The sequence below is a fragment of the Malaya genurostris genome, chromosome 2 (genome assembly GCF_030247185.1).
Source record: "Malaya genurostris strain Urasoe2022 chromosome 2, Malgen_1.1, whole genome shotgun sequence".
Lineage (NCBI taxonomy): Eukaryota > Metazoa > Arthropoda > Insecta > Diptera > Culicidae > Malaya > Malaya genurostris.
In genome coordinates this window covers 342,689,517-342,717,171 of record NC_080571.1, presented here as the reverse complement: position 1 = coordinate 342,717,171, position 27,655 = coordinate 342,689,517, and the positions used below count along the sequence as shown (strand labels likewise).

Genomic DNA, 27,655 nt, shown 5'->3' with positions numbered 1-27,655 from the left:
ATCACGCTCAAACGATGTGTGATATCCTACATAATCTTTCTTATCTCTCTTGAACACTGACGAATATGGGCCGTTTGTTGGTTCTGCGAAGTTAAAATCTTTTGGTAAGGCTTGTTGAGATGGCTATGTAATTCATTCAAGTATCTGAGTTTCAAATGCGGGATGATGTAACTGTTGCATCTTCATCCTACGAGACAGGACCTCATAAGATGGATGATGCAGTTGGGATTTCACCTCCAGTTGAAAATTCGGATGCTTGAAATTGTCAGTCATCAACTGTTTGGACGAGTTGGCACGAATGAAAGATCCAGCTTTATCACTGTCAGTTAGTTGGATAAAACACAGGATTCGTTCTTGAGCTGCATCCAAACTTGCCAGCTACTGGCGCAGTATTTTTACCAGTTTTGAATCTGACAATGTCAAAATATATATATTGCATTTTTCCAAGCATCATTGTAGGATTCTGGTCAGAGCTCTGACTAAACATTGTAAACTCAATTATCACATGGTTACTATTCAGTGTGCTGAGTATTATTTTTGTGATTGCATACTTCATATAATATATATTTAACTTCTCCGGATTGATGCAACTACGTATCCGGGTTTTTGGTTCTCCATATATGGTTGCATCTGTGTATGGGGAGCTAAAATTAAAGGATATTATATCTTTTCTCAGCCAATCAGTAAATAATAAATACGCAATAAATAGTTATACTCGCCATATTCGCGAGTAAATAGTTTACATATAACAATCTCTTTAGCCTCCTTCAAAGAGTCGACTACAACGCGGATCTTGTCTTGGAATAAATTGAATCGCTTCAATTTGCGCCGAAAATAGACTATCCATTGGCCCTCAGAAGTTTCATTGTAGAAGTTTTCTTCGCAGTCGTTGAGCGGAAATTCAAAAGAGAAAGATCAGTTTGTTTTGAACATTTTTCTAAACAAACTGATGTTTTTCGCCTGAAGATTCATCAAGCAGTAGCGGAGGAAACCGCTTTAGCGATTTCCAACAATGGCTGTTTTCCTGAAACTGTAGAACCTTCCATGCAAGAAGTTTGGGACGATTCGGATGCCGACGATGGGAGTGACAATAGAGCTTAGGTAAAAATTATTTTATTCTTTTATATATTTACAAATGTTTTTTTTTGTTTCTCTGTTCGCGTTTGCATTTATTTGTAATATTGATTTAAATGTAATTCAAATGTGGCAACAATAAAGAGTTTTTAATTTTCTTTTGTCAATAATAACTTTCTGTGTGTGTGTTTGTATGTGTTCTTTTTTCTTCTTCCTATGTTTTCTGTTTTTCGTCAAGCAACTCTCGGAATAACCTGCCAAAAAAACACACTCTCACACGCGTGACCCACGAGGTGATGTTTGTTTGCGCAGAATTCATTTTTTTTTGTCTCACTATGTCTAGGTTTTTTTTTCTTTTCGAGATGAATTAACGAAAAAACCGAGTTCATTTACAAGATACAATTCTGCCTGATACAGAACCGTTTGTTTAGTTGTCAGTAATCAATGTGACCAATATCAAAACTACGGAAAATGTCGAGGAAATTCAAAAGCTTTTAAAATGAAATTGGTTTTGGTCTGAGGGGTTGTTTGTTTTTTTTTTGTTTGACATCCCCGTTGTTGGAAGAATTTCCACCATTGAAAGAACAAACGTCATTTTTTTTTACTGTTGTTGTTTGGTTGGTTTGGTTAACATCTCTTCTCCTGTTCAAAGTGCAAAGTTTAAAAATAGCTATGTCTGTTGGTTTGAAAAATTTACTTCTTATGGTTTTTTTTTTTGTTGGTTTTCATTTTCCTTTATCTAGATAACTTGTATTAATTCTGTAAATCGAAATTAACGAAGACTAAGATTTGGTTATCTGTTTCTTCTTCTTCTTCTTCTTCTCTCGTTTTCGTGTAGTTAATTAAAAAACGCTAGATAAACTGCAATCATGCCTTCTGATGTGTGCACGTTGGTTTGCTGGTTTTTTTTTGTTTGTTTTAAAGTACAAAGTGAGTTTTGCTGTTTACTGTGTGTGTGTGTTTTGTTCGTAAATGTCTTCGGTAGATTTGTGTAGTTTTTTTTTTTTTGTTCTTTAGAAATGTTCGCTCATTCCATTGTCCTGCCATCAACAGCAATTAGACCTTTGGTTTTTGTTTTTTTTTGTTATTACTTTAATCTATATTAACGAAGTGTGTATGTAAATGTGTTTGTGTAGGTGTATGCGACATTTGGCGTACGTTAGTGCGATTTCGTTTTTAGTTACCTGTTGGCTTCGATTTGTATGTGTCGTATTTTTTTGTTTGTTTGTTTTGTTGTTGGTTTTGGAAAGATTTTGGGCAATTATTCAGCAATTTTACACAGACTCTCTCTCTTTTTGTTCAGCGCATGTCTGCATGTAGCGATTGGGAAGTACGGATTTTCATAGGATGCCATTTAAATTTGGAGTATTTTTTTGTTTGGTTTGGTTTGTCAACATAATTAACACGTAATGGAACTGAACTGCCTTCACCATTAAATATTCCCACCCCGGTGATAGATTCCAGAATGGGTCGGCCACCGCAAGCTGACGTCTGACAGAAAATAGAAAAAAACGGAATGCTGCCAAATGTGCTGTCACTCTTCAAACCGAACAAACAGTTGCTTGCTTTCGATGTCGTTTGGAGTTGTTTGAAGGAAATTATATAAAGGAAAGTCTATTTGAACATTTTGAAGCAACAATCGATGGTTTATTGTTTTTATTTATTTATTTTTAGTTTCCCCTCCTTTCCTGGTAGATTCAAAGGCAGCAAAAAAAAGGGTGCATTGTTCGGCTTCGAATGTTTATCCTTTTATTTTCTGTTTTCTTATTTTCTTTTCTAATGTGATATTTACAGCTCCTCAACCGACTCGGAAACTCTTTCGTAAGAATTTAACTAGATTTGTGGGGTTAACTTTACACTACTATCTAACGTGACAACTGTTCGGTTTTTCGCCCCACAGTTCTCTCTTTCGCTCTCTCACTCTCTCTCGGCTAGTAGCGTTAGTGTCGATACAAGAGTCAAGAAAATCATTCCGTCAAGAAGTACGAAGAAAAGGGTAAATTTGTTGATTTGTATAGTGTTTCTTTTATATTTTTTTTTTCTTTCGGTTGTTGCTCTAAACGCGTCCTGTTCCTGTTCGTATGCTCATTCTCTCCCTTCGGTTCGAGTCTAGCTGTCCTAGCGTAGCACGAATGTGATTCTTCTAACAGAGTGTCACTGCCACTGATTCGCTCCGGTCGTTCGTTCCTTTCTCTTTTTTTTTTGTAATTTTAGTTTTATAATCTCAATAAATTTTTTTTATCAGTGCAAGGCAATTGGTATATAGCAATGTTTTTTTTTCTTCTTGTTTATGTTATTTATACTCGTCATGTTCTTGTTTTACTTTTTACAGACTTTGTTTACCGTTAGTTTGGTTTTTGTTTATGCTTCTGCTTCCATTGTTTTAGTTAATAGTAGTTGTAATCACAATTTCAGTTTTCCCTTAGTTTTTGTTTTTTACTGTGTTTCAATATTTTGTCTCATTCATTCAGTGTTAAATTTAGACTATCGAGCAGTGCTCAGCTTCGGCGTGCCTGCGTGGTGCTGCTTTTTTGGGATGCTAGCAGTTTTTGCTATGAGTGTGAATTGCGTGCAATGCAACGCCCCTAACTATTTGCGGCTTGTGTGTGTCTGTCTGATTGTTGGTTAAATCCCGTTTGGAAAAAAACGAGGGAAGAGTCAGCTCCGTATGTTTACGTTTTTAGAGTATGGGTGAACTTTGGAAGTTTGGAGAATAGTATAGGTTCAATTAACAACTGGCAAGTGAATTGGATCTTTCAAAAAGTGTGTTTTTCTTTTGTTGGTTGTAGCAAATTACAAGCAAAAAACAGTTGTGAGAGGTGTGACCAATGCCTAAGAATATACTAAGCGTGATTTCTCCGGTAGCGAAACCTTGACCGCAGGTAAAAAAAAAGTATCGTATTTTAACCTTTTTATTAGCTTTAGCGCGGTTTTTTTTTGCTGTAGCGGAACAATGTCGTAAAAGTTTTTTATTAAATGCTCGTTTCGTTTTTCGCTTGTCTTCCCTCTTTGTTTGTTTTTTTTTGTGTGTTCAAATCGTAAACAAAAAGATTACCTTACAAGCTCTTTATTTTCTCAATTTTCTCAATATTTGTTTATTATCAGGAGAATATGTGGAATCACTGCGGGAAACAATTCATTAAATTGAAACTACTAGTTAGATGTTTTTTTTTTGTTCTTAATTTTTTTTTCTATCCTTTTATCTTGGAATACAAAAGGAAAATATCATTCGTACGTAATTCACTCAATGCGTTTCTGTATCCTGTGTGGGTGTGGGTGTGTGTGTTTGTGTAGTAATTCATCTGCATATTTGTCACTTAAATTTAATTTTAAAGCTTTCATTATCTATAATTATATGCATTTTCATTTCCAGCTGGAGTTTTTTTTTTGTTTGAGAAAGAGAAATGGATTAATTTTGAGTTTTTTTTTTCTAAAAAAAAAAAGAATATTACTAACCTAGTCTTGTCCTGAACTGTCATTCTGATGGACTTACCAACAAATAAAAAAAAAGCTTCCTAACCGGTCATCTTTTTCGATTTTTTTTCTCAATTACTTGTTTTTTTTTACAATATTACAATTGATTTGGCACAATTAAAAGTTGAGTTGTTCTTTCTTTCTTTCTTTCTGCTACTCGTTCTCTCCGGTCCAGCATCTCTTTTCATAAACGAACTGAAATCAATTTCCTACTCGACTCTTCTCGCTCCCGAAGCAGATTATAAATCTGTAAAACTAATTGCACAATCCTAAAAAGATTTGTTGGTTGTTTTTTTTTTGTTTGTTTGGAAATCACTACGGAAATGGATGTAAGAAACTGTAAGTTCATGCTTTCTTATCTACAATTACTTCTTTTAATATACGATTGTGTTTTATAATAAATGTGTATAATCTAGTGTTTAATTTACATCTATTTCTATAGAAACATTCTTCACCATTTTTCGTCCATCTCAACTGAACAGAGCTACTAAGCAGGACATACTGGCGATTGAATAAACTCTTAATAAGCTAGCTAACGAAACAACTGAACTATAAACCTTTTTATTGCTATAAATAATTAACGAACAAAACAGAACTATATCAGCTTACAGTGTTGGTATTATTGTATTGATTAAATTAAAAACAAAAACGACACAGTTTACCTTCAGTATTTCGTTTGACACAAAAACTGATCCCGAAATGAAAAGAAAAGCGAGAAATAAAAAAAAGTAGTGCGTGTATTCGAAAAAAAAACGAGTAGCAATGAAGTTGAAACGATTGTGACAGACTGCAAAGTGTTGGGGTGAAAAAATAAATATTTGACCAAGTAGGCTCAGCTTTCCCGGTTTCAATTTCTGCACTCAAGCAAAATGCGAAATTGATACAAACGAATTGTGACTTTTAGACATAAGGATTATTAAAGTGTTCCAATTACCTAGTCTTATGATGAAGGGAAACGAGACTTGTACTTATGAGTTTCACAAAAAATGAAATGGCATTCCATTTTCCTAATTCAGTAAAAAAATTGCCAAATGTCAGTGAATCAATTAATAATAATGAACTTCAGTGAACATTACTCACTACTTCGGAGAGAACCATATCGGTCAAATTGAATTATTTTCGGAAATGAAAAAGTAAAAACTTCACGAATCTCAGTGAAATGTACCGAAAAACAGTAACAGTCCACAAAGTTCGTTTATTTATGAACTATTTATAGATTTCATCGAACGTCGGTAATGAACGACGAACAAGTCGGTATAAATTTGACAGAAGGATGTTAAGAGAAACGTTACCGATAGTTCAGCAAATGAAACTTTTAATGAACTGATTACTGAATAGTCTGCTGTTTGAAAGTCAGTGAAATTTCAACGACATCCGTAAAAATGAGTTGATGTGTACATCATCAACCAACTGTTAGAAAAAGGTGAGTGAGTGATTTCAAAGACATGACCGAATGATGTGAATACGAATAACACATGGATCAATAAGTCCCGAGACTAAAGCAGAGATGGCGCTCGTAGTAAACCAGTAATCACGTCTTTCTAGAGTACTAACCTTTGCTTGAAACGGGACATAATTTTAAGTCGATCCGACCAGAAACAGCTGAGTTATCGAGGTTGGAGTAAAGTCGTTTTGTAGTTTGTTTAAAAAATGGAAAAAAAAACGAGTTTCGTGTTTTGATAAAACATTGTTTTTTAATGGGTAAAAACACCGTGCAAGCGAAACAATGGATTGAAAATGTTATCCGGACTCTTGTCCATCAAAAGCAACGATTTGTCGGTGGTTCGCCGAGTTTAAACGTGGTCGTACCGACACAAATGACGCGGAACGCTCGGTTGGATCAGTGGAAGCCGTTACACCGGAAAATGTGAGTGAAGTGACAAAAATTATAATGAAAGATAGTAAAGTGAAGCTCCGTGAGATTGCTGAGATGACACAGATATCATAGAGAAGTGTATTTACTATCTTTTTCATCAAAAATTGAGCATGAAAAAGGTTTTTTCCAAGTGAGTGCCGCGATTGCTTTCGATGGAACAAAAACAAGTCGATGAAAACAATGGCAAAATTGAACGAATTGGGCTTTGATCTGCTTCCCCACCCCCCATACTCGCCAGATTTAGCCCCCAGTGACTACTGGCTCTTTGCTGATCTTAAAAAAATGCTCCAGGGAAAAAGATTTGGCTCAAATGAGGAGGTCATCGCTGAAACTGAAGCTTAACAGATCGGCTGAAAAGTTCGTATCGTTTCTATGAGAGGGCGCCACTATAATTAAATCCATACCATTTTCAGTTAGTACCAATCTTCAAAAGATACGTGTATAAATTTGACAGCTGTCTGATTATTAGTTTGTGAGATATTGCATTTTGAGTGAAGCTACTTTTGTTATTGTGAAAAAATGGAAAAAAAGGAATTTCGTGTGTTGATGAAACACTACTTTTTGATGAAAAAATGAGCCGCCGATACCAAAAAATGGCTTGATGAGTGTTATCTAGACTCTGCACCGAGCGAAGCAACAATTCGTAAGTGGTTTGCAAAATTTCGTACTGGTCATATGAGCACCGAAGACGATGAACGCAGTGGACGTCCAAAAGAGGCTGTTACCGATGAAAACGTGAAAAAAATCCACAAAATGATTTTCAATGACCGTAAAGTGAAGTTGATCGAGATAGCTGACACCCTAAAGATATCAAAGGAACGTGTTGGACATATTATTCACGAATATTTGGATATGAGAAAGCTTTGTGCAAAATAATTGCCGCGTGAGCTCACAATCGATCAAAAACAATAACGAATTGATGATTCTGAGCAGTGTTTGGAGCTGTTATATCGAAATAAAACCGAATTTTTTCGTCGATATATAACAATGGACGAAATATGGCTCCATCACTTTACTCCGGAGTCCAATCGACAGTCAGCTGAGTGGACTGCACGCGATGAACCGAACCCAAAGCGTGGAAAGACTCAACAATCGGCCGGTCAGGTTATGGCGTCTGTATTTTGGGATTCGCATGGTATAATTTTCATCGACTACCTTGAAAAGGAAAAACCATCAACAGTGACTATTATATAGCGTTATTAGAGCGTTTGAAGGACGAAATTTAAAAAAAAACGGCCTCATTCGAAGAAGAAAAAAGTTTTGTTTCATCAAGACAATGCACCGTGTCACAAGTCGATGAAAACCATACTGAAATTGAACGAAATGGGCTTCGAATTGCTCCCTCATCCACCGTATTCTCCAGATTGGACCCCCAGTGACTTTTTCCTGTTCTCAGACCTCAAGAGAATGCTCGCTGGTAAAAAAATTTAGAAGCAATGAAGAGGTAATCGCTGAAACTGAGGCCTATTTGGAGGCAAAGGACAAATCGTACTACAAAAATGGTATCGAAAAGTTGGAAGATCGCTATAATCGCTGTATCGCCTCTGATGGCAATTATGTTGAATAATAAAAACGAATTTTGGCAAAAAAATGTGTGTTTCTATTAAACGATACGAACTTTTCAGCCGAACTGTTATTTTGAAGCGAAAGATAATTTTTTTATAAACATGGTATTGAAAAATTGGAAAAACGTTGGAACCATTGTATCACCCTAAAAGGTGATTATGTTGATGAATAAAAAAAATTTTGCAAAAAAAATGTTGTTTCCATTGTTAGTTTCGGGACTTAATGATCCATGTGTTAAAAGAATCGTTCGGTGCTAAACACTGTCGAGTGCGATGCGAATAAGCAGTTGGAGCGGGATTTATTACTGTGCCAAGCCCAAGTAGAGATCCAGATGCGGGAACTAAATCTGATTCTACCTGGATCTGAACCCGGATCCGTAATATGGAAAGTGCAAATCCTGCGGTTCTAGTTCCTGGTTCAGGGTTTGGATTTCGAACTCGTTGGCCGAGGATCTGGATCAGTAATATGGTAAAGTTCAGTTCCAGATCCCAGTACAAGTTCAAATTCAAATTACCTTTAATTCAGAATTGGCAATGAATTCTGACACTGAATTTTCAACTGACTTCTGGTATTGAATTTTTGAACTGAATTCCGAGCCTCAATTCTGGAGCCGGCTCCTGGATATGAATTCAGTACCTTGGTTCTGAAGCTGAATTCTAGATGTGCTTTCTGGGACTGAAGTAGGGAGCTGAAATTTGAAACTGATTTTAAGTACTGTATTTTCAACTATATTGCCTAACTAACCAAAAGTTCGGATAAAATGGACTGAGCATTCTAAGCCCATTATTTTAAGTAATTATAAACATTTGAAAGTTCGCAACCGAACCGAAGCTTCTAAGCTGCCTCTAGCATACATTGTTCAGCTTCACACGGAACTTGTTCTGTACTTTCAAACGTACCACGCGTACTCTTAAGCAGCTAGAAAGTTCACGCGGACTGTTGTTCTCTACTTTCAAGTTCTCGAAAGTTCCGCGTGTACTTTTAAGCAGCAAAAAAGTGGATGTTTTAAGTAATTGTGGAACTTCTGGTTGCTTGGGTGATTTCCTGATTTTGGGATTTTGGGACTGTATTTGGTAACTGTAATTCTGTAACTGAGTGCTGGAACTGGATTCTAGCACCGAATCCTGGATTTTGAAACGCGGGAATGTTCAAAATTGTCGCCTGAGTATGAGTTTCTCTATTTCATGTTTATCGATTTCTTAAGTTTTTAACAACTGTAAATTTGAGTTATTCATAGTTATCTCATACTACTGATAATTCAATCATAAATTGCTGTTCGTATTTCCGATGGCATGTAGCAACATTTATTCGGTTACATTAAATACAACGATAGACAGTTGCGATCAAAAACTTATCATTCTTCCATAACGCTGATTTGAAAATCAAAATGTCAAAACATTTTGAAAACATCACATCACCTCTAGGACTTCTTGGTAGGATAATTAATTATGGTTCCACTATACTGACTTCATTGTTAACGTGACGTTTGAAGGCATCTACTATGTTTCAGAGCAATGGAACTTTAGGAACAATGTATACGAAATTTGTTTTTATGTGTAGTTCAAAATTGTTTTCAGATTATTCGACCCGTTCAGTAAATGATACCTAATTCAATCCGGCACTGGAGTCAAGGTTAGCGTTTCAGTTAAGTCAATAGAATAAATAGTTGAAACAACTAAAACGCATATAATATTCAACTTCTGGACATTCATCTAAATTCGTTGTCTCAACCCAGTTGATTATTGAATTGTTTGACGTGTGTGTGTCTTCGCTAGCATGGAAAATTCAACTCAATTGTTGGCTGTTTTGACCATTGAAAACAAAAAAGTCGGTTTCGAAAAAAAAAACAATCGATTAGTTGTACCAAATTTTTACCAAACGAAATCAGAAGAATCTCGTTCGCATTTTTGTCAATGATGAAATTATAGAATAATCATACCTCGCAAAGATAACAATTAGGAAAGTTTACGTTTAAACAAATTTCTAGCTCTTGGTTGCGTTTTTCGTCAGTGTAGGATCGACCGAGTCGACCAAATAATTTCCGGGTTACTCAGTTTTTCACAGGCTTGTATTTGAGGGAAGCTTCTCCAGTCAACGGGGGTTTTTTTCGTTCCTTCATTTTGAGCGTGGCTTAAAAAAACTTCAATTTTTACACGGTGGGTCATTTAAAGTGGAAGCATTTGTTTTTGCAAAAAATATGTGTATTTTTTATGTATTTTCATTTCGATCATAATTTATTTTGATTGAAGGAGATATAGTTACAGCTTTTTCTTGAAAACGAAATAGCCTTTGACCTTTGGCCTTGAGTACAAAGTTTTCTGTGGCATAGTCAAATACAAACTATAATACGGAATGCTCGGTAGAATTTCCAAGGAAAAATTTTTCGCTATGCGGTACACTGTCAGAGTGGCAGTGTACTTTTGTACGTTTTTTATACAACTGGCAATGCTGAAATCTGAAAACATGATTGCCATATATACTATTTGCCAATCTAACAAACAGCGGTTTATCAGCTACATTTGTATTCCTTCTTTGGGAGATGAAACACAAGCGGCAAAAATTTTATTACAATTTTTCGTACTCAAACCTAGTAGAATTCTGTACTTGTTAAGTCTGAACTGTTTGACTGACTCGATAGTTTTACAAACAAATTTACACTGAAGCAGTATCCAATAAAGAATAGTAACTGCATCAAAGTAGAACATTAGGCAACCCACAGTTTGTTTTAATCCACGCTCGAAATTAAAGTAAGGAAAACCTCCGTTCATAGGAGAAGCTCCCTCTAAACGATGGATGATACCGTTTGAGATCATTTCAAAAGCGGTCCTCACACGATGACAACATTATCGTCAATCGTTATAATTATTTAAGAAGAATTGAACATATCAAATAAATTGATGACCAAAACTGTTGTCAATAATGCTGGTACTGAAAGTAATATTGACCCGTTCGTAAACCACGAAGGTACTTTTTTAAACACACGTCGATCCACTTTTGAAGACTTTTTTTTTAAAGTTTAATGTTGACGCACTTTTTGGTTCCGGAAATACTTGGAAAAGATCTGAAAAACTTTATGTTCCGACTAGATAAGACTACATGCCATACAGCGAACGCAACAATAGACTACTTTGCTTAGAAATGTTTGTCAAGAATCGGTAAATGGTCGTCAGACGGTGAGATAACTGTAAGTGCTTACAAGTTTCTATCTCATGCCTCCCCGTGCGCCTGTGATGACATTTGGTCAATGGAACTGCGTCAACTGGATGATATCGCTTTCTGCGTTAGTAGCAGAATGAGAGGATGCATGTAATAATTCGATTGAAACGCGAAAACTATTGACATTCCTTCGATTCGAAGGGATCAACAGTCTTTTTGTTATGTTTGAATCCATTTGATGAAAACATTTCATTTAGGCGGGGAAATTTAACAGAATTCGGTTTTCGTTTTTCGCCGAATATCCAACAACTTCCTGTTTGGCCATGAGCTAGATAATTGAATTTATTAAAGGGCGTTCGGTAATCAAATTTTCGTCGATCTGTCAAAAACAACCAAACACGCTGTAAACTCCAACGATTTTTATCAATGTATGCCACCTTACTTTTTCCCCTTCATTGCTAAAAGTTACAAAGTTGCCATCGAATTCCCGTAGGTTTTATCTACGAAACCTTAAAATTTCTCAAAACAAAAACATTGATCTAGAAAGATGTACGTAGATCTGCTTCAGTAAAAATATTCAAAGGTTTGGAACGTTTCGGCGTGCTCAAAAGTTTTTTGTAGGTACCTCATTTTGTGAATTTTCTGGGAAATGTTGTAACCTTCAATTACCAAGTTTTATACCTCATGACTCATTATAACTCATCTACTAGATTAGGAAGCCGATAATAGTACAAATGTCCTTATTTGCATTTTCATGTAATCTTATTGTATTTCTAAATTAAAGTTCATTGGCCAAATTGCAAGCCTTTCGGTTTAATAACTGCGGCACACCATTTTAGTATGTTTTCAAGGCATCTTTTGGGAATGGCGAACCATTCATTTTGCAAAGAAGTATATAGCAGTGCTCTTCCCACAGGTGTTCTTTGAGATTTAGGTAAGTTTAGATCTGTTTGTTTTTGTGACTTGAAAAATTGTTTGAAAAGCATAGAGATCGTTTTTTTTGTCACTCACACGTGTTCTCAAGTTGTGAGAAAGGTTGAACTCTCGTGCAACACACGATTGAGATTTTCCTTAACCCAATGCGTACAAACCGGCTGTTTTTAAGTTTAGTGAGTATGCTTCGCGTGTAGTTATGGTCAAATATCAGCTAGTAAACATAATTATGAGTGAAACGATCTCTGTACAAAAAACATGATCTGGATTGCAAACAACGCTGTTGCCACCTACAGAAGACTTTTGAGCGTTGCACTGTGAGTCAAGGATGCATGTGTCCACAAGAAATTTATTTAAACTAATCTTGACGACGAATGGAAACAATCTGTGCGCGTATGATGGAAGCAAACGTCTATCGTCTGAATCACACTTTAGCATTGACGAGGAAGTGAAAACCGGCTACTAGATTGGAAAAAAAACCACTGTCAAAGCTGGTGCCGCGTGGTCGAAAAGTAAAACCACGTGCGATGAACCACTAGAGAAAATCAAAGTTTGCTACGATGATGGAATGATTCGGTTCATACATTCAAATTCACTGAAAAGAGTAATTTTTATAGAGCATGGAAGAAAAACAATGGCGTGTAGTTTGTTTGTCGTGCAAAACATAAAAGTTTACTCAGCCCGTAGAAATTGGCAAACCATATAGCGTGCGAAAGGAAGAGTTTGTGGACATTTTGGTCAAAAATGGTGAAGGCGGTATCATATAGAAATGAGTATTATCATTAATACAATAGGAATGGATCAGGATGATTCTTCGAACGACGGCGATTGCTTTTACGTGCTTTCATTCCAAAGTAATGCTGGTTGTTGTTGTTGCGTGGCTTTTTTCTTCGCTAGTGTGAGTATGTCTTTTGTTGTTGTAATGTGCGGTCGTGTGTATCTCAATACGGTAGTTATATGTGTGTATGTTTGTGATTGTTTGTTACCATTCTATCTTGCTTTAACAGCATTTGTTCTTTGTATGAGTTTCCAATGGTTCTTTTTTGGCAAAGTGGGTGCTTCGTATCTACCACATTGGCATTACTGTTCCGAGACTAGACTCAAAAGTTTCGGGAATAAAAATCATTAGATTTTTTAGGACAATCCTAGAAAGAAATCTGTCTTGTTCTCTTGAACGGTGTTTCGACATCGACATTAATTTTGAAGAAAAATGCTTTACAACTTGATTCTGGAATTACATTACAGTGAAGCAATATTTGATATGACGTATTTTTCAAGTGAACCTCCATTCCCGGTTAGACAGATCGCATCCCCTTAACTTCAGTTCAGTTCGAAAAAGTTGCCAGCACGCAATCACGCGGAAACTCCCTATAGTGCTTCAAAAGAACTCGTCATACTCGAAGCCGTCGTCCTCTTCGCTGTCCGGGACGAGCTTTTCCTCGTCAACAGATACATCATCCTGATCCCATCCCTATATCCACGATTCCTACATGGCATTCAATACTCTTCTATTATTACCGCCTCCCCGGTGGGGGCTGTAGTCATCGCGGTCCCGTCCGTCCGTCCGTTCGCTGACCCCCCGTCGAACTGACTGCGACGACGGTGGCGCCACGAGCTGCTGTGGCTGCCCGATTGGATAACGCGAGTCCCCTCGGGGATCCCCCCGTAACATTTCCCCCCTAGTGTCTCGTATCAGCTCGCGATCGTGATCGAGCATGTCGCTGTTGAGATTGTGTCGGTTACTACTACTACTACTGCTGGCAACACCCATATTCACCCCACCAGATAAATGCACCCTGCCGTCCCGTTCCCGCAAGTCCCGGATGTCCCGACTGTCACCTCGTATCATTCCACCGCCACCACCACCACCGTAGTCCGCCGGTCCGTAGTTCCGCTCGTTCAACAGATCGTCGTCGTTGATATCGTAATGCAGCATGTCCCGTTCGCGGGCATGCAACCGTTCCCGATCTCGCTCCCGATCCCGCTCGATACGATCCAGACGGTCACGATCTCGGTTGTCGTGGCGATTGGAGGCTGGCCGCCTACTACTGCTATTACTGTTGTGGTGATATGATGCCCCTGGAAGAAATATGTGAAGGAAAAAAACATGAACTTTACGATGCCTTACGAAAATTGTGATATATGTGTCAGGGAAACTGTGCTTCGATCGTCTGGAGTTGCAATCAATCGATCAAGCATCGATAGGGAATCATCAAACAGATAAGAATTTTTATTAGAAAAACAACTGCTAGTGTATGAGGTTAGTACTGAGGTTTGATTCTACATAAATAGTTCGGTTGGAGTAACTAAAACGCTACACTTCAAGCAAACTCATGCGATTAAGAATGTTATCAAATGGAAAGCGTTCGTTTTTTGAAACATTACTAAACGTTGAATACCTTACTCAAAAAAAAAAAAGAATAAACTTAACCTTTTAACTTGCTGATCTAAAATATCCTCGAATTAAGTAATAACACTGTATTGAAGAGCACAACTAGTTTTTTATACGAAAAAAAACCTTTAGAGAAATTATGATGCTTTTCTTAAACGGAAGATTTGTAACTATAAATGTTGGATGTGATTTGAAGTTTTATCACTACTTCCGGTGCGGTTCGGTACCAGAAATTCAGGACCTACATAATTGAAGTAAGTTTGTTTGGTCATCAACCTGTTAAGCTTTTTAAGGTTCTGTATTTGCGGTAGCTTGTCCGCAGTTTTTCAATTCATCGTCAGTCTTTTGCGAAATTGTTTTTATTCGAAAAATACTAATAAAAACTTAGAACAAGCTCAATACGGCTGTACGTTTCAAAAAGACTAAAACCAATTCATTAAAAAGGTGTATAATTTTGATTAGTTTCAAGACCAGTTTCAAAGATTTCAACTTGCAATTTTCAATGCATAGGGCACTGGTTTTACAAGCTAGTTGTTGTATATGTTCGATCCTCGACCTGGAAGGGCTCTTCGTATCAGAAGGATCGCCATGCAATGGATCTGCATGAAATGCAACAGAAATCTGTGTGACTTTTCGTTTGAATGCAAGTTTTTATAAAAATCGGTTCAACCATCGCTGAAAGATCGATGTGAGCTCCTTTCATTTGAGTCCAAACGTGTGAAAATCGACAAAACCATTCCTCAGAAATCGATATGAGCTTCCTTTCTGGGTCTTTGGTCACTACTTCCGGTGTCACCAGAATAGCCGAAAAACATTTGTCGTAATTTCCAAATAACGTTAACTTATATTACGTAGTATTGTACGGTTTTTTGCACTAGTATGAAAAAACTACAAGGATCAGCCTCATGGGGTTGTTCGAGCCGTTGATGTGGAACAAGGCAACCAAAATTTCTAATGATCTACAATCAAAAAGTTCAATCAATCCGAACCAACACCGAACATCATTTGTCTTGATTTGCATTTGTTTTATGACCGACGAAATTACACCATTATCCCAAATATATGCAATTATATCTTTGTACATACTTGCGATTTCGATAATTAAGCTTCTCTTCGCCAAGCTTGTGTTCAAGTTTTTTATGCAAGCAGTTTTTTAGCGTTAAGTTTCTCTACCATTCTGCGATTTCGGTTGAAGCGATAAACTATTTCTCATTATCAATCGAGTTCATCTAATATAAATTTGAAATTAATCTTAAGCACTCAAAATTTATCCAGAGGTAATTGTCAATTTCTCATGGGGAAACGACATAACATGGAATTCCGAGCTTGCATGACACAAGATCAGAGCATACCAATTAAGGGCTGAGGCCAGTGTGTTTTAGGGCGTTTTAAAGGGTTATTTTCGGGCTTCAAATCTGATTTTCTCAGAAACGGAGACGAATATCAAAAAATCCAACTGAAAATCTCTTAGAAAATTAGTTTAGATTATTCTGTGAAAATTTCAGAATGATTGTTTCATTTTAGCGGTCGGGAAAGTCTTTTTTCTGAACGAAGAGTTGCATAGCTGAAAACGGCAACTTTCAACTTGTTCATTGAATATCTCGCCTTCAAAAGCATGGATCAAAAGTCTATCCTGACAATGTCTAGATAATTTAATTTAGATGCGATTAGTGCATAAAAACGTATATGTTGTCGCGATGAAAATTATGTGAGTTATTTTTGTGGAGGTAAGTAGATTTCTATGTCGGCGCCATTTTAGTTCCCTGGTAACGTGACGAAACATGAGAGAGAAATAAAATCGGCTCAAAAAGGCTGCCCATCAAGCGGTAGCTTTATTGGATTTTATGTGATGTAGTCAAACTTGTAACCGAAAATATCAAAACTTTCTTGGCCACCCGGCCACATCGAGAGTCATTTTACACATTTACGAGAGAGCATGAAGAGAATTGTAATACGCACAGCGAGCGACACGGTTTTTTACTGACATCAGCCCATAAAGCTTCAAATCGTTTTATGGCACGTTTTTGTCTTGCTGTCTAGCAACAACCTACCTCTAGCATGCTACGCGTAGGACTGAAACGTTAGCGTTAATTTCGCTTCTATTTATAGATTCGCGTGCTTCCAACAGCTTCGCTTTTGCATCGATTGACCAATCAGAGCGATGCCCTCTCTTTGATACATCGCTTATTCTTTCCAAACCGTCGTCTATGGCAGGGAAATCCGGTATGCCAAAGATTTTTAGCAGCCAAATAGGACACTGCTCGATACTAATCAAAATTTCAATCATATATAATTGAAATACGTGGCTTGATACATTCAAATCGAAACATAGAAATATTTCCTATCAAATGATGAAATAATATTAATAATTGATACAAAACAGACTGAGCTGTAAGTGTTTAAAACCTGGAATCAGGAATCAGAACAAATTGGCTCAAATGGCACGTTCCCCTTGATATTTGGAGATTTGTGCCTTGCCATCAATTTGTTTTTAGCATCATTTTCCCGATATATAAGAGGGAAGGATTGAAAGGAAATGGTAAGGGTTGGACTAGGAGGATGGGAAAAAATGACGACACAAAAACACATAAAAGCAGAAGTAAATTCTGCACCCCTAAGGGATGCCGAACAATCTGCTGGGGATCACATTTAGTGGAAGCAGAAGTAAATTCTGAACCTCTAAGAGGTCCCGAACAGTCTGCTATTAATAAAACCTCCAACCCCCGAGAGGATTTAGAGATCTTACAAAAGCGACACCATTCTGCACTCCCGGAAGAATGCAGAACGATTCGCAGTATGTACGAGCAGAAGTAAATTCGGTACCCCCTAAAGGATGCCAAACAATCTGCTAAACCCTATTTGAGGTGAATACAGAAAGGATTCATTCACTCCATGAAGAACGATGAATCCTTCTGACTATAGCTCCTTACCACATTGGGTGAGAAACGAGAGAATATCCTTCAATTTTAGCTCCGCATACACAGACTCAACCATGTATGGAGAACCAAAAACCCGGATACGTAGCTGCGTCAATGCGGAACAGTTACATATCAGATGATATGAAGTACCATAATCGCATTCACACAAATCACAGGAATAATACTCAGCACGTTGAATAGTAGCCATGTGATAATTGAGTTTGCAATGTCCAGTCTGAGCTCTGACCAGAATACTGCAATGATGCTTGGAGAAATGCAGTAGACACTTTGACATTTTCAGATTTAAATCTGGTAGAAATGCTTTTGTCTGAGCGCAAGTTTCCAAGCTGCGCCAGTAGCTGGCATGTTTGGATGCAGCCCAAGAACGAATCTTGTGCTTCATCCAACTAGTTGAAAGTGGTAAAGCTGGTTCAGGACCAACGAAATCATTCGTTGCACCAGCTCTAGCCAACTCATCAGCCCATTCATTTCCAGTAATACCAGAATGGCCGGGTACCCATAAGAAGTAACACTGGGAAAACTCCATCCTTTCCAGGAGACTTGTACGGAGCAAAACTCTCAACTGCCCATTTGACCGATTCAATCGTCACAACGCTTCGAGCAAGGGCCCAAGAATCGTAACTACCTGAAAAAGTCTCGGGAAGAGCTGTCGGTGATGGATCCATACATCCTGGAAAGTGAGTGTTAAAAAGATAGTGAAGTACATCACCTTCATCAGACAAGTGTTCACCATCTGAAGTTCTTAAGAAACTGACATTAAAGTCCTTAGACTTCGAAAGTAACTTATTTAATCTGCTAGCCTCGTTGAGACTAGAGACATTTGTGCAGAGGCTTTTCCAACCACTTCGCTCAGACGATCGAAGAGAATTTTTGTAAGCCCTTCGAGCCGACACGAATGCCTCCGACCCATCTCTGCGTCGGTGGTTCCAAGCTCTTCTGCATAGTTTCCTTAGTCTAGCAAGTTCAGCATTCCACCAAGGAGTTCCTCTAGTAGCTCGCACAATCCGAAGTGGACAAGCCTCTTCATATGCTGCAACTATGAGTGAGTTTGTCTCGTCGACAACATTTTCCAAATCAATTGGGGTTTCAATTGTTGGTTGGTACCCGTAAAATCTAGTCGCCAAGCCCTCTTCATAGAGGTCCCAGTTTGTAGATTTGGGATTACGATATGTGATAATATCAAATTTAACGTTTGAATGATCAAAGAATATGTACTTATGATCAGACAACGAAGGTTCGAGCTCATCGGAGACGAGCCAATTCACCAACTCATGCGCAATTCTATCAGAGCAGAGAGTTACGTCCAAAACCTCCTCTCTTCCAGATCTCGCAAAAGTTGGGCGGTTTCCTGCATTGACTATGTGCAGGTTTGTACTGCTCACAAATTCCATCATATCAGAGCTTCTCGAATTTATATCTGTGCTGCCCCAAATGATATGGTGAGCATTTATGTCACTGCCGATTACAAGCGGTAAATCACTCTTGCAGCAGTACGATACAACCTTTTTGAAGTCATCGCTTGGCGAAGGTTGGTTATGCGGTAAATATGCCGAACAATAGACATATTTCCTGTCTATGCCATCAACAGTCATACCAACTGTGACAGCACAAATATCCCGAGTTGTGAGCTCCGATATGCGAGAAACATCGAGAGCACTATTTGCAAGTATGCATGCTCGAGGCATTTCACGTGGATTAGTCATACCGCTCTTGTTGAAGGCAACAAAGACTGGGTTTAACAATTTTCCAACGTAGAAGTTTCCCTTTTGGAAATATGGTTCTTGAACCAAAGCTATAGAAGCTTTACCTTCTTGCAGAAGTCTGGATAGATTCATAGTTGCTGTACGTTTATGCTGAAGATTGATTTGTGCCACTCTAACCATTATCAATCAGAGTAACGAACATTCCACCTTCAGCACTTATCGTACAACAACTACAAGAAACCAAATATATTGGCTTATAATCGGCTATAGCGAACCATGTAAGGATTTTTTTTAATGTTTTAATCATCTATCAAATGATGAAATAATATTAATAATTGATACAAACCAGACTGAGCTGTAAGTGTTTAAAACCTGACCACATTTCTACGTGTAGTTTTTCTTGAGTTTCTGATTTGCACCCCTAATAAAGATGTGTTCCACATCAAAATTTGCCATGAACCATATTTTATCCTGTACAGAGTTTGAACTCGATCCAGAATCCAAGTTGACGACTTTCGGTTTATCGATATTCCTAGAAAACTCCTTATAGGGTAACTTTTCCCTTAATCATCACCGCTTTTAGAGTGAGATCTACCATCTCTGCTTAATACATTGGCTTAAATGCAGGCTCGTACCCAGGATTTCGTTTCTGGGGGAGACACTCATTTTCGAAGTAGTTCTATTGTTCACTACACAATACTGTACTTGGTTTCTTCTGTCCCGAACGTAGGCGGTTTTGTTTTTTCGACTGACTTGGATGAGATGTGAAAGCGAACTGACTCGTGGTTCATTGAAAACTGTCGAAGGAATAATCAAATAAATGATTTTTTTTTAATTGTGAACAAATGAGATATTTTTGTGTTTTTCATCCAAGTTCCACCAAAAATTATAATTACATATTGAAACAATTTCGAGTCCAATTTGGAAGAATTTTTTAGGATTTTTTGCACCGTCGTTTCAAGTGATGTTTTAAATTTCAGTCACTCATTACCCTGTAATTTCGGAACTGCAAGTCGAATCGAAAAGAAAATTATATGAAACCATAAAATTGATCCTTCGAATCTAAGCATGTGACAATCGATTCAGCATTCCATGAGATATAGAAGTGAGTTCCACTTTAGAGCATTTGGCCATTGTTTTCGGTAGTTCCGGAGCCGGTATTTGTATGGCCATACGAATAGCTTCAGATTTTTTGCGATGATATTTCCATCTTCTATGACGGTTCGAATTTCAAAAACTCATCACCCTGTATTTCCATAATCGGGAGTCGGAATCGGATGAAAATCAGTAATTTTGTATGGGATCATCGCCCTTATTCTGAATAACGTCGTATCGTTTTTTTCCTCGTATTTCATTTGTATTCCCCATAACGCTAGCAAAATCAAAGGTAGCTATGATTCGATCGAACCACATTCGATCGAAAAATCAATACGTCGTTATGCAGAATAAGGGCGCATAAGTCTTTCAATTTAAATTTTTGTTTATGAAATTCGATTCCAGTCCCGATATTTTCGTAACCGAAATTGTAGCCGAAGTCGGTAAACAGTGACCTAAAAGATCGTCAACCATTTCATTTGATTCGAAATTTTTAAATATTAGTCGCATCGAAAGCCGAAGACCGGTATAACCGAAATAAGTTTATTTTTCAAAATGTGCAAATCCGATAAACCCGTTTAGTTGATGTGAAATAGACATCGACATCACCCTGTATCTTCGGAAATGGAAGTCGGAGCTAATTAAAAACAGGAAAATTAAAAATAAACAGGAAATCGGTTATGCCAAAGAAGTCAACAAATCAAAGCAGCAGAGTGGATGTTTTTTTAGACCCCAACATTTTAGTTTGATTTTTAATTTTTTTTTTGAATTTGGTGGAAATTGGTTCGCACGATCTAAACGAAAATATCCGCCATTTTGTAGCTGTAAAACCTCCCAAAGGTTACAAAAAAAAAAAAAACGTTGGGGTGTGGTATTTTACATGTAGAAAGAACACAATTTATTTTTCTGGGGAGCACGTAGGGTGTAACACTTTCGAAAAATCATATTTTTCATTTGAGATAAGGAAAGGTAAAGGTCCATAGCGTCCAGAGTTTTGTTCTGATAGGTTTGAAAATTTCACAAAATATTCTTGAAATGTTTTACTATAAGAAAATGCAATAAATCATTGTTCAAAGGCGTCAGACCCTACCCGCCCCTTAATAAGTGTCGATTAACATTGGAATACAACGCTAAAAATACCATGGCACCAATACAAGTTTGGAAGGAAGTAAACACACACGGAGAACCCGCAGATTACAAAATTACAGTATTGCAATTGCTGTTTCACGCCCTGGTTGTTCTAACAATGTTATTGATTTAACTAACATATCTGTTGATTTTGTCATAACCATACAGGTAACCGAATTTGCTATATTCAAATACTGTCACTTGGTGGAGAACGAAGACAGCAAAACGCAGAATGGCATTAGGCAGTGTAGCATTAGGCTTATCAGCAACATTCTTGAAAACGGAATCAAAAAAGCTCTTCCAGCGAGCCATTCTGCAAGTGGAGTAAAAATTTCCTAATTCCCAGTGAACATTTTGTTTGTGGATTCCCTCTTGGGAATTTTAATCTTTTGTAGCATCTCTATAACATCTGCGACTTTAGTGATAAAGCTGTAAGCAACTACTTAGGCAAAATTTCGTTGTTCAAACGGTTTTCGTTGTTCAAACGGTGAACGATTAGCTGCCCCCCGAAAAGACTAGCAGTAAAAAAATATTTATTGCAATAGACGTTTTAAGTTCAAAGAACTGAATAATTGGTTAACCAACTGAGACATTTTTTGCTTTCATACATACAGGTAATTTTGCTGGGATTGTGTCATAGTTCAGTGGCACGAGTGACACCTCATTGAAACGTTTCATTTTCCAGGTGCTTGTCATTGCTCAACTGTAACGTTTCCTTACTCGTTTGTGGTGCGTGTTTTTGCTGGGTGTCATTGCTAAACTACCAGCATGGTAAATCAGAAATGACAGTTAAGTTAAAACAATAACCGTTTAGTTGTACCAAACTTTACCCAATCAAATTCAGAAAAACAACTAACATTTTAGTTGTTTTGCGATAGCTGGCTTTTTCGTGCGTAAACATACGTTTCAAAATGCCTCGTGGGTTAAGAAAATAACAAATTAATTAGAATTCTAATTGATTTTCACTTCCATAATTCAACAATTACATGATAAGCGGCAAAATACCGTAAACAAACATTGTCACATTTACGACGCATGTGGCAAACAGACGTTGGTGGTTTTTTTTTCGAACAATAATCCAACTGAAATCGACGGTGAACCGAATTTATCTAATAGGTCCTATTCAAATGATACATGAAAAATCGCAGACCACAGACTTTTTCTCTAAACATGATAAAGCTACGGCTTCGAAGCTCGTCTCTGCAGTAGCAGATTTTCATTTCGCAGTGGCATTCATCAGTGTTTTTCAAATCTGTTTACTGATACTGATTAAAACCTAAAACAAGCTGATGGAGGCTGTACGTCAGCAAGATTCAAGTATTTTATGAATTAGCAAACTTGAATGAGAAGCTGTTTAAAGCGTGTTAGTGAATCAGCAAGGTACCTAATGTATATGATATTACTATTAAACGTTTTTATATAACTCGAAAAAGCATATTTGAGTGTCACACGCAGAAATCATCCTCCAGTCGAATTTCAAACAAAAATTCCAAAAAAATAGTGGTCCTCAACCGTTCCCTAGTCACAACTTCGTTGAGGAACCATGGATCAATATTTCGTCAAAGAAAATATTTGTTGTTAGTCTCAAATTAAAACATTGTTAGTTAGTTACAGCAAAAGAAAATCGTTCAACGATGCAATTTGACTCACTTCATAATTTAAACAAGAATTAAAAAAATACAACTGAACACTGTTTCCTTTCGATTGGTCTGTCGAAAACATTCCTCATTAGATTAGGCCGCAAAGGAAGTAAGAATCGGCGTTCCTTCAAAACCACCCCCCGCACCTGGTCTGTTTTGGCTGTCTTCAGTCGGAAGAATCAGCAACCGGTTGGGCAGGGGTGGGGGACACAAAACTAATACCAACTAAAGCTAGTATTCTTAGCCTATTGAATTGAACAAATAGAAACAAAATAAAACCAAAAAAAAAACTGGCCGTTCGCTGAATCACCAAAACACATTCTCTGTCTATGGATCAGATATTTATCAGAGCGTTTCCTCAACATCGGCCAAATTGAAAACTGCAATTAAAAACGACGGTTGGTCAGAAGTGGAAGCATAACAAACAAACAAACTAGAAAAAAATCTATCAGATAATCAAATGGACCGAATTAATTGACTTAAAAAAAGTGGCACAACTGGCATCATCATGTAGCTGCTTTGTCAATTGTGGAAATCTTGGATGTTTGCCAATCGTAAATACCGAAATCAAATCGTTCTACCAAGACTAGGATCGACAATGGGATGTAAGAAGAAGAAGAAAAAAAATGCTATCCTTTGGATGGGTACCGTTTTGGAACTCAACTACAACTAACTAATTGAAAGCTTTACTGCCAAATCATTAACATTTACCTCGCTCATTTCTATATCCGTAACTATCCCTAGAATCTGTGTGCGGGTTGGTTTTTGTTTTGTAATGTTATGGTTTTGTGTTTTGTTTGGCATAATTTGGAATTTGGTGAAGAGAAAATTTCAAGAAAGAAATAGAATCAGAGAAATAAATATTTCTTGAGCTTTGAGTACTATTACTAGAGTAATATCTTTCCCTTACAGAGTGACTTGTGAAAAAAATACTAAACTAGATCAGTGGTGCATCAGAGCAAACTCAATCGTGATGAATGGCTAAATTCTGCACTTGAAAAAAAAAATGATAAATGTTTGCCATACAGAATGAACATCCCGTTTTTTTTTCTAGGTACTAGAGCTAGACCGGTTTTGACCGGATTTCACTTACCGGGGGGAGGTGGAGGACCCATTCGGCCGGACTGTTCGCCCGATGGTGATGCTTCTTGGGACGGCAAAGGTCTAGGAACAGATGGAGTTGGTCGTACGGGAGGGTGAGTGGCTCTCCAATATGCCTGCAGGTAGAAAACAAACGCGGATTAGGTCAGATTCTCAACAGCAACTCACGAAGGTATCCTCGTACTTCTAGGTATTCGGCCAGATGGTTGCACGCTTCTTCGAGCTGATTCTCGTCTAGGATAACATCAAACATCTCCGGTGGACATTGACCCAATTTTTCAGCAGCTACCATTTGTACTGATAAATTTTTTGCCTGAGCTTTGCCACGTGATTTGATTAATCTTTGTAATACCTGTTTGGTGTACAAAAAAAAAACTTAATCGATGCCGGTTCCGTCTACGACAAAAAAAAACTATACTCCCGTACCTTACTACTAGCTATTTTTAAGTAAACTATTATTGGCGCTAATGATGTTTTCGCTAATTGTGACGGATGATTTATTGTATCACAATCAAGTACAACTAATTGAAGTGTCCTCGCTAACTCGAATATTCGCTCGATTTCAGCCTGGAATTATACGACAAAATTACAATTACAACTCGTTTGATGGCTTGATTTTTTGGAATCCACTGACCTGCACTTCCGCCAAACAAGATGACCTACTGTTGGAACGCTCCATTATCGCTCGCTTCGATGGATTGTTCATCAGGGAACGCTTCGCTAACGATATATCGGCCTGAACACGGGTAATAATTATTCTACGGAGGGGGGAACAAAAAAAAAATTAAATAATTAAAGCAAAAAAAAAAATACAGGAACAAACAAACCTTGACTCAAATCGATGTTTTAAAAAATCAAACAAAGCCTTCTGCATCATGTCGGTCACCTCGTAACCCTTTAAACTTGGACCCACTAATACGACTGGTCTCATTGATGGCACTACGTCATATGGTGATGATGTTTCCTGCTTCTTGAAGAACGGTTTCCGCTTCTCCTTGGTAGGTGGCGTGGCGAGGGGGGTTTTGCCGTGCCGCGACGCGCCCATCGAATCGCTATCGTCTCCTGGGGTGTGTGGGTTTCAGAGTTTCCCCGGGGGCGGGAAATAATTTCGTCACAATTGTTGATCCGCGGCGCAGCCGAGAGTACAACCAAAACAATAAAAGGAAGAAAAAAACACAAAAAAAAACACCGAAAGAGAAAAAGAAAGGGGAGAAGAGAAAGATTTGATGTAGTACGGCTTGCCACGAACAGTCGTTTTGTGACGACGGTGTGTGTAAAGTTGACAACAAATCGACTAGTAAATAAGTTTTTTTTCTCTTCATTTTTGTTTCTACGTTTAGATACAATCGCGTAAATTAGATTTGTTTGCAAAACAGAGACTAAAACAGGTGAACTGTAACAAACACGCATCAGAGCACAGTAAAGCTTAACTACATTTTCATGCTTCTACCAAATTGAGTATTCTAATACAGTAGTATGAATAGTTCAAGCTGAACTATAAAGCAGAAAGAATAACATTCTACGGTGAGTCACAATCAACCAAGTTTATTAGAAATTTCTGAACGAAATCTGCAAGGGATAGACCCTATGAGGTTATTGGCGATGTTTTTTGGCATTAAAAATGCCTTACTCTTCGCTATACGAGGCCGAATGTCAATTGAAAGCTTCAAAATTAGCCGTGTAACCTTTTTTCGTAATAATTTTGAACGTTAATAACTCAGTCATTTGTTGATGGATTGACATAAATTAACAACCAATCGATTCGGAAACTTTTAACTTAAACATATATGCCAACGTCGTTTCATTATTTCAATAGCATACTGTTGAAAAAATGGTTAGAATTGACCTATGTTTTCATCCGCCAATCCCAGCTGACCAAATTGACGTCATTTTTTTGTTCGGCATAGGAGGCTTTGCGTCATGCATCAAAAAACACCGCATCATTCTGCGTAGTTCTAAAAGGAAGCTATAAATATATGCTGCAAATCATTTCTTGATTTCAGTTGATACTTGACTGTGATTGAAACAAGTAGCTCGTCCAGTGAGCTGAGGACTAGATTGTATATGCGTTCACTCGTTGGATTGTCGCTTTTGCTAAATCTTCACTGTACGAGGCTTGGGTGTCAATTAAATATAAATGCAAAAATAACCGCGTAACCTTTTTCTGTCAGAATTTTGAATGCTTAAAACTCAGTCATTTGTTGATGATTTTATATAATTTAACTACCAATCGAATCGAAAATATTTAACTTAAAACTTTGCGGTAACGTCATTTAAGTATTTCAGTCGGTGTTGAACAGTCGTTCGCACCGCACGCGTATAGCTCATGGCTCGTGGACATTTTTTCTGGCTACCTAGAGTTCCATTGATTCAAGGCTTCAGTCTTTTTCAAAGCTACCTGAATCACTAACAGTCTTTTTAAAGACTAACAATTAGTCAGCCTTTCTCAAGGCTATACAAAGAGTAATATTTTAATATAATCAGTCTTTTTCAAGACTAAGAAATTATTCAGCCTTTTTTAAGGCTAGCTATGCAAAGAACTATTCTTCGGACTAATCAGTCTTTATTAAGACTATCACAAAATCAGTCTTTATCAAGACTTTTCCAAACTAGGAGTCTAATCGAAAACTAGTTTAGCCTAATTAATTCAATTTCAAATTTCATTCATTTCAAAAATGCCTGCGTCCAACTGGAAAGGCAACAAGCCTAAGGCTAAAAATAACTCAATACGAAATAAATCACAATCCGTTATTCAACATTTTTCAAATAACATTCACGATCTTATAGAATCGGTTTTCCCTTCCGTTGATTCTATGCCGTCTAACAATATTTACGAGATTCTTCCTGAATCCGATTGTAGCGACATAGAAGCAAAAAATTTAAAAAATTCCCAAAATGGACGCTTGTCGCTCTAGGAAGAAGCAACAATCTATGCCACCAGTGACGGTGACGATTTCCGACTTCAAAGCTTTCCGTACTGAGCTTTCAACTTTTCTCCCGGAAGTAAAAGTCTCATTTCAAATCGAACGAAGAGTAGAATGTCGAGTCTTGGTTGATGGATTGGAAGATTATAAACGTCTTATCCGTTATTTGTCCGAGAAACTTCATAAATTTTATTCAAATGATATAAAATCAGACAGACCCTTCAAGGCTGTCTTGAAAGGCTTATCAAATGATCAAAGTACTGATGAAATTAAAAATGAACTAAAAAAATTGCTTGGTTTTTCCCCTTCCCAAGTAATACTTAGGAAAAAAGAGCGAATGGTACTTCTAAACCACGCTCTGGAATTTCCCATGAACTTTACTCAATACACTTCAATCGAAGTGATGTAAACAATTTGAAAACTTTAGAAAAAGTACGTTTTATTTCCCACATTAAAATACATTGGGAACATTATAAACAGCATAATCGTATTAACGTATTAACTTAACGCAATATCGTCGTTGCCAAGGCTTCGGCCATGGAACCAAAAACGCTTTGGTAACAGGTAGAAATCGTCCACTTAATTCTTCTAATGTTAATGATCTAAACACAGTCTGAAGGTAGTTCATCTTCTAACGAAAACAATTTATTAATA

General features: G+C 37.4%; 1 protein-coding gene across 13 annotated transcripts in view; it reads right to left on the bottom strand.

The window, feature by feature from the left end:
* Window positions 1–1,091: 1,091 nt before the first annotated feature.
* The window catches only part of LOC131431871 (voltage-dependent L-type calcium channel subunit beta-1), a 478,431-nt gene continuing 451,867 nt past the window's right edge, over window positions 1,092–27,655 (bottom strand). For 12 of the 13 annotated variants that reach the window (XM_058597809.1, XM_058597812.1, XM_058597802.1 and 9 more), the window contains 7 exons: window positions 24,905–25,139; window positions 24,712–24,835; window positions 24,504–24,644; window positions 24,262–24,429; window positions 24,070–24,193; window positions 23,688–23,723; window positions 1,092–14,158 (listed from right to left, as the gene is read on the bottom strand). In XM_058597809.1, coding sequence (XP_058453792.1) covers window positions 13,566–14,158; window positions 23,688–23,723; window positions 24,070–24,193; window positions 24,262–24,429; window positions 24,504–24,644; window positions 24,712–24,835; window positions 24,905–25,139 — 1,421 coding nt within the window. In that variant the 3' untranslated portion in view covers window positions 1,092–13,565. The remainder of the gene's footprint in view (window positions 14,159–23,687; window positions 23,724–24,069; window positions 24,194–24,261; window positions 24,430–24,503; window positions 24,645–24,711; window positions 24,836–24,904; window positions 25,140–27,655) is intronic. The other variant, XM_058597808.1, reaches the window with a different exon arrangement.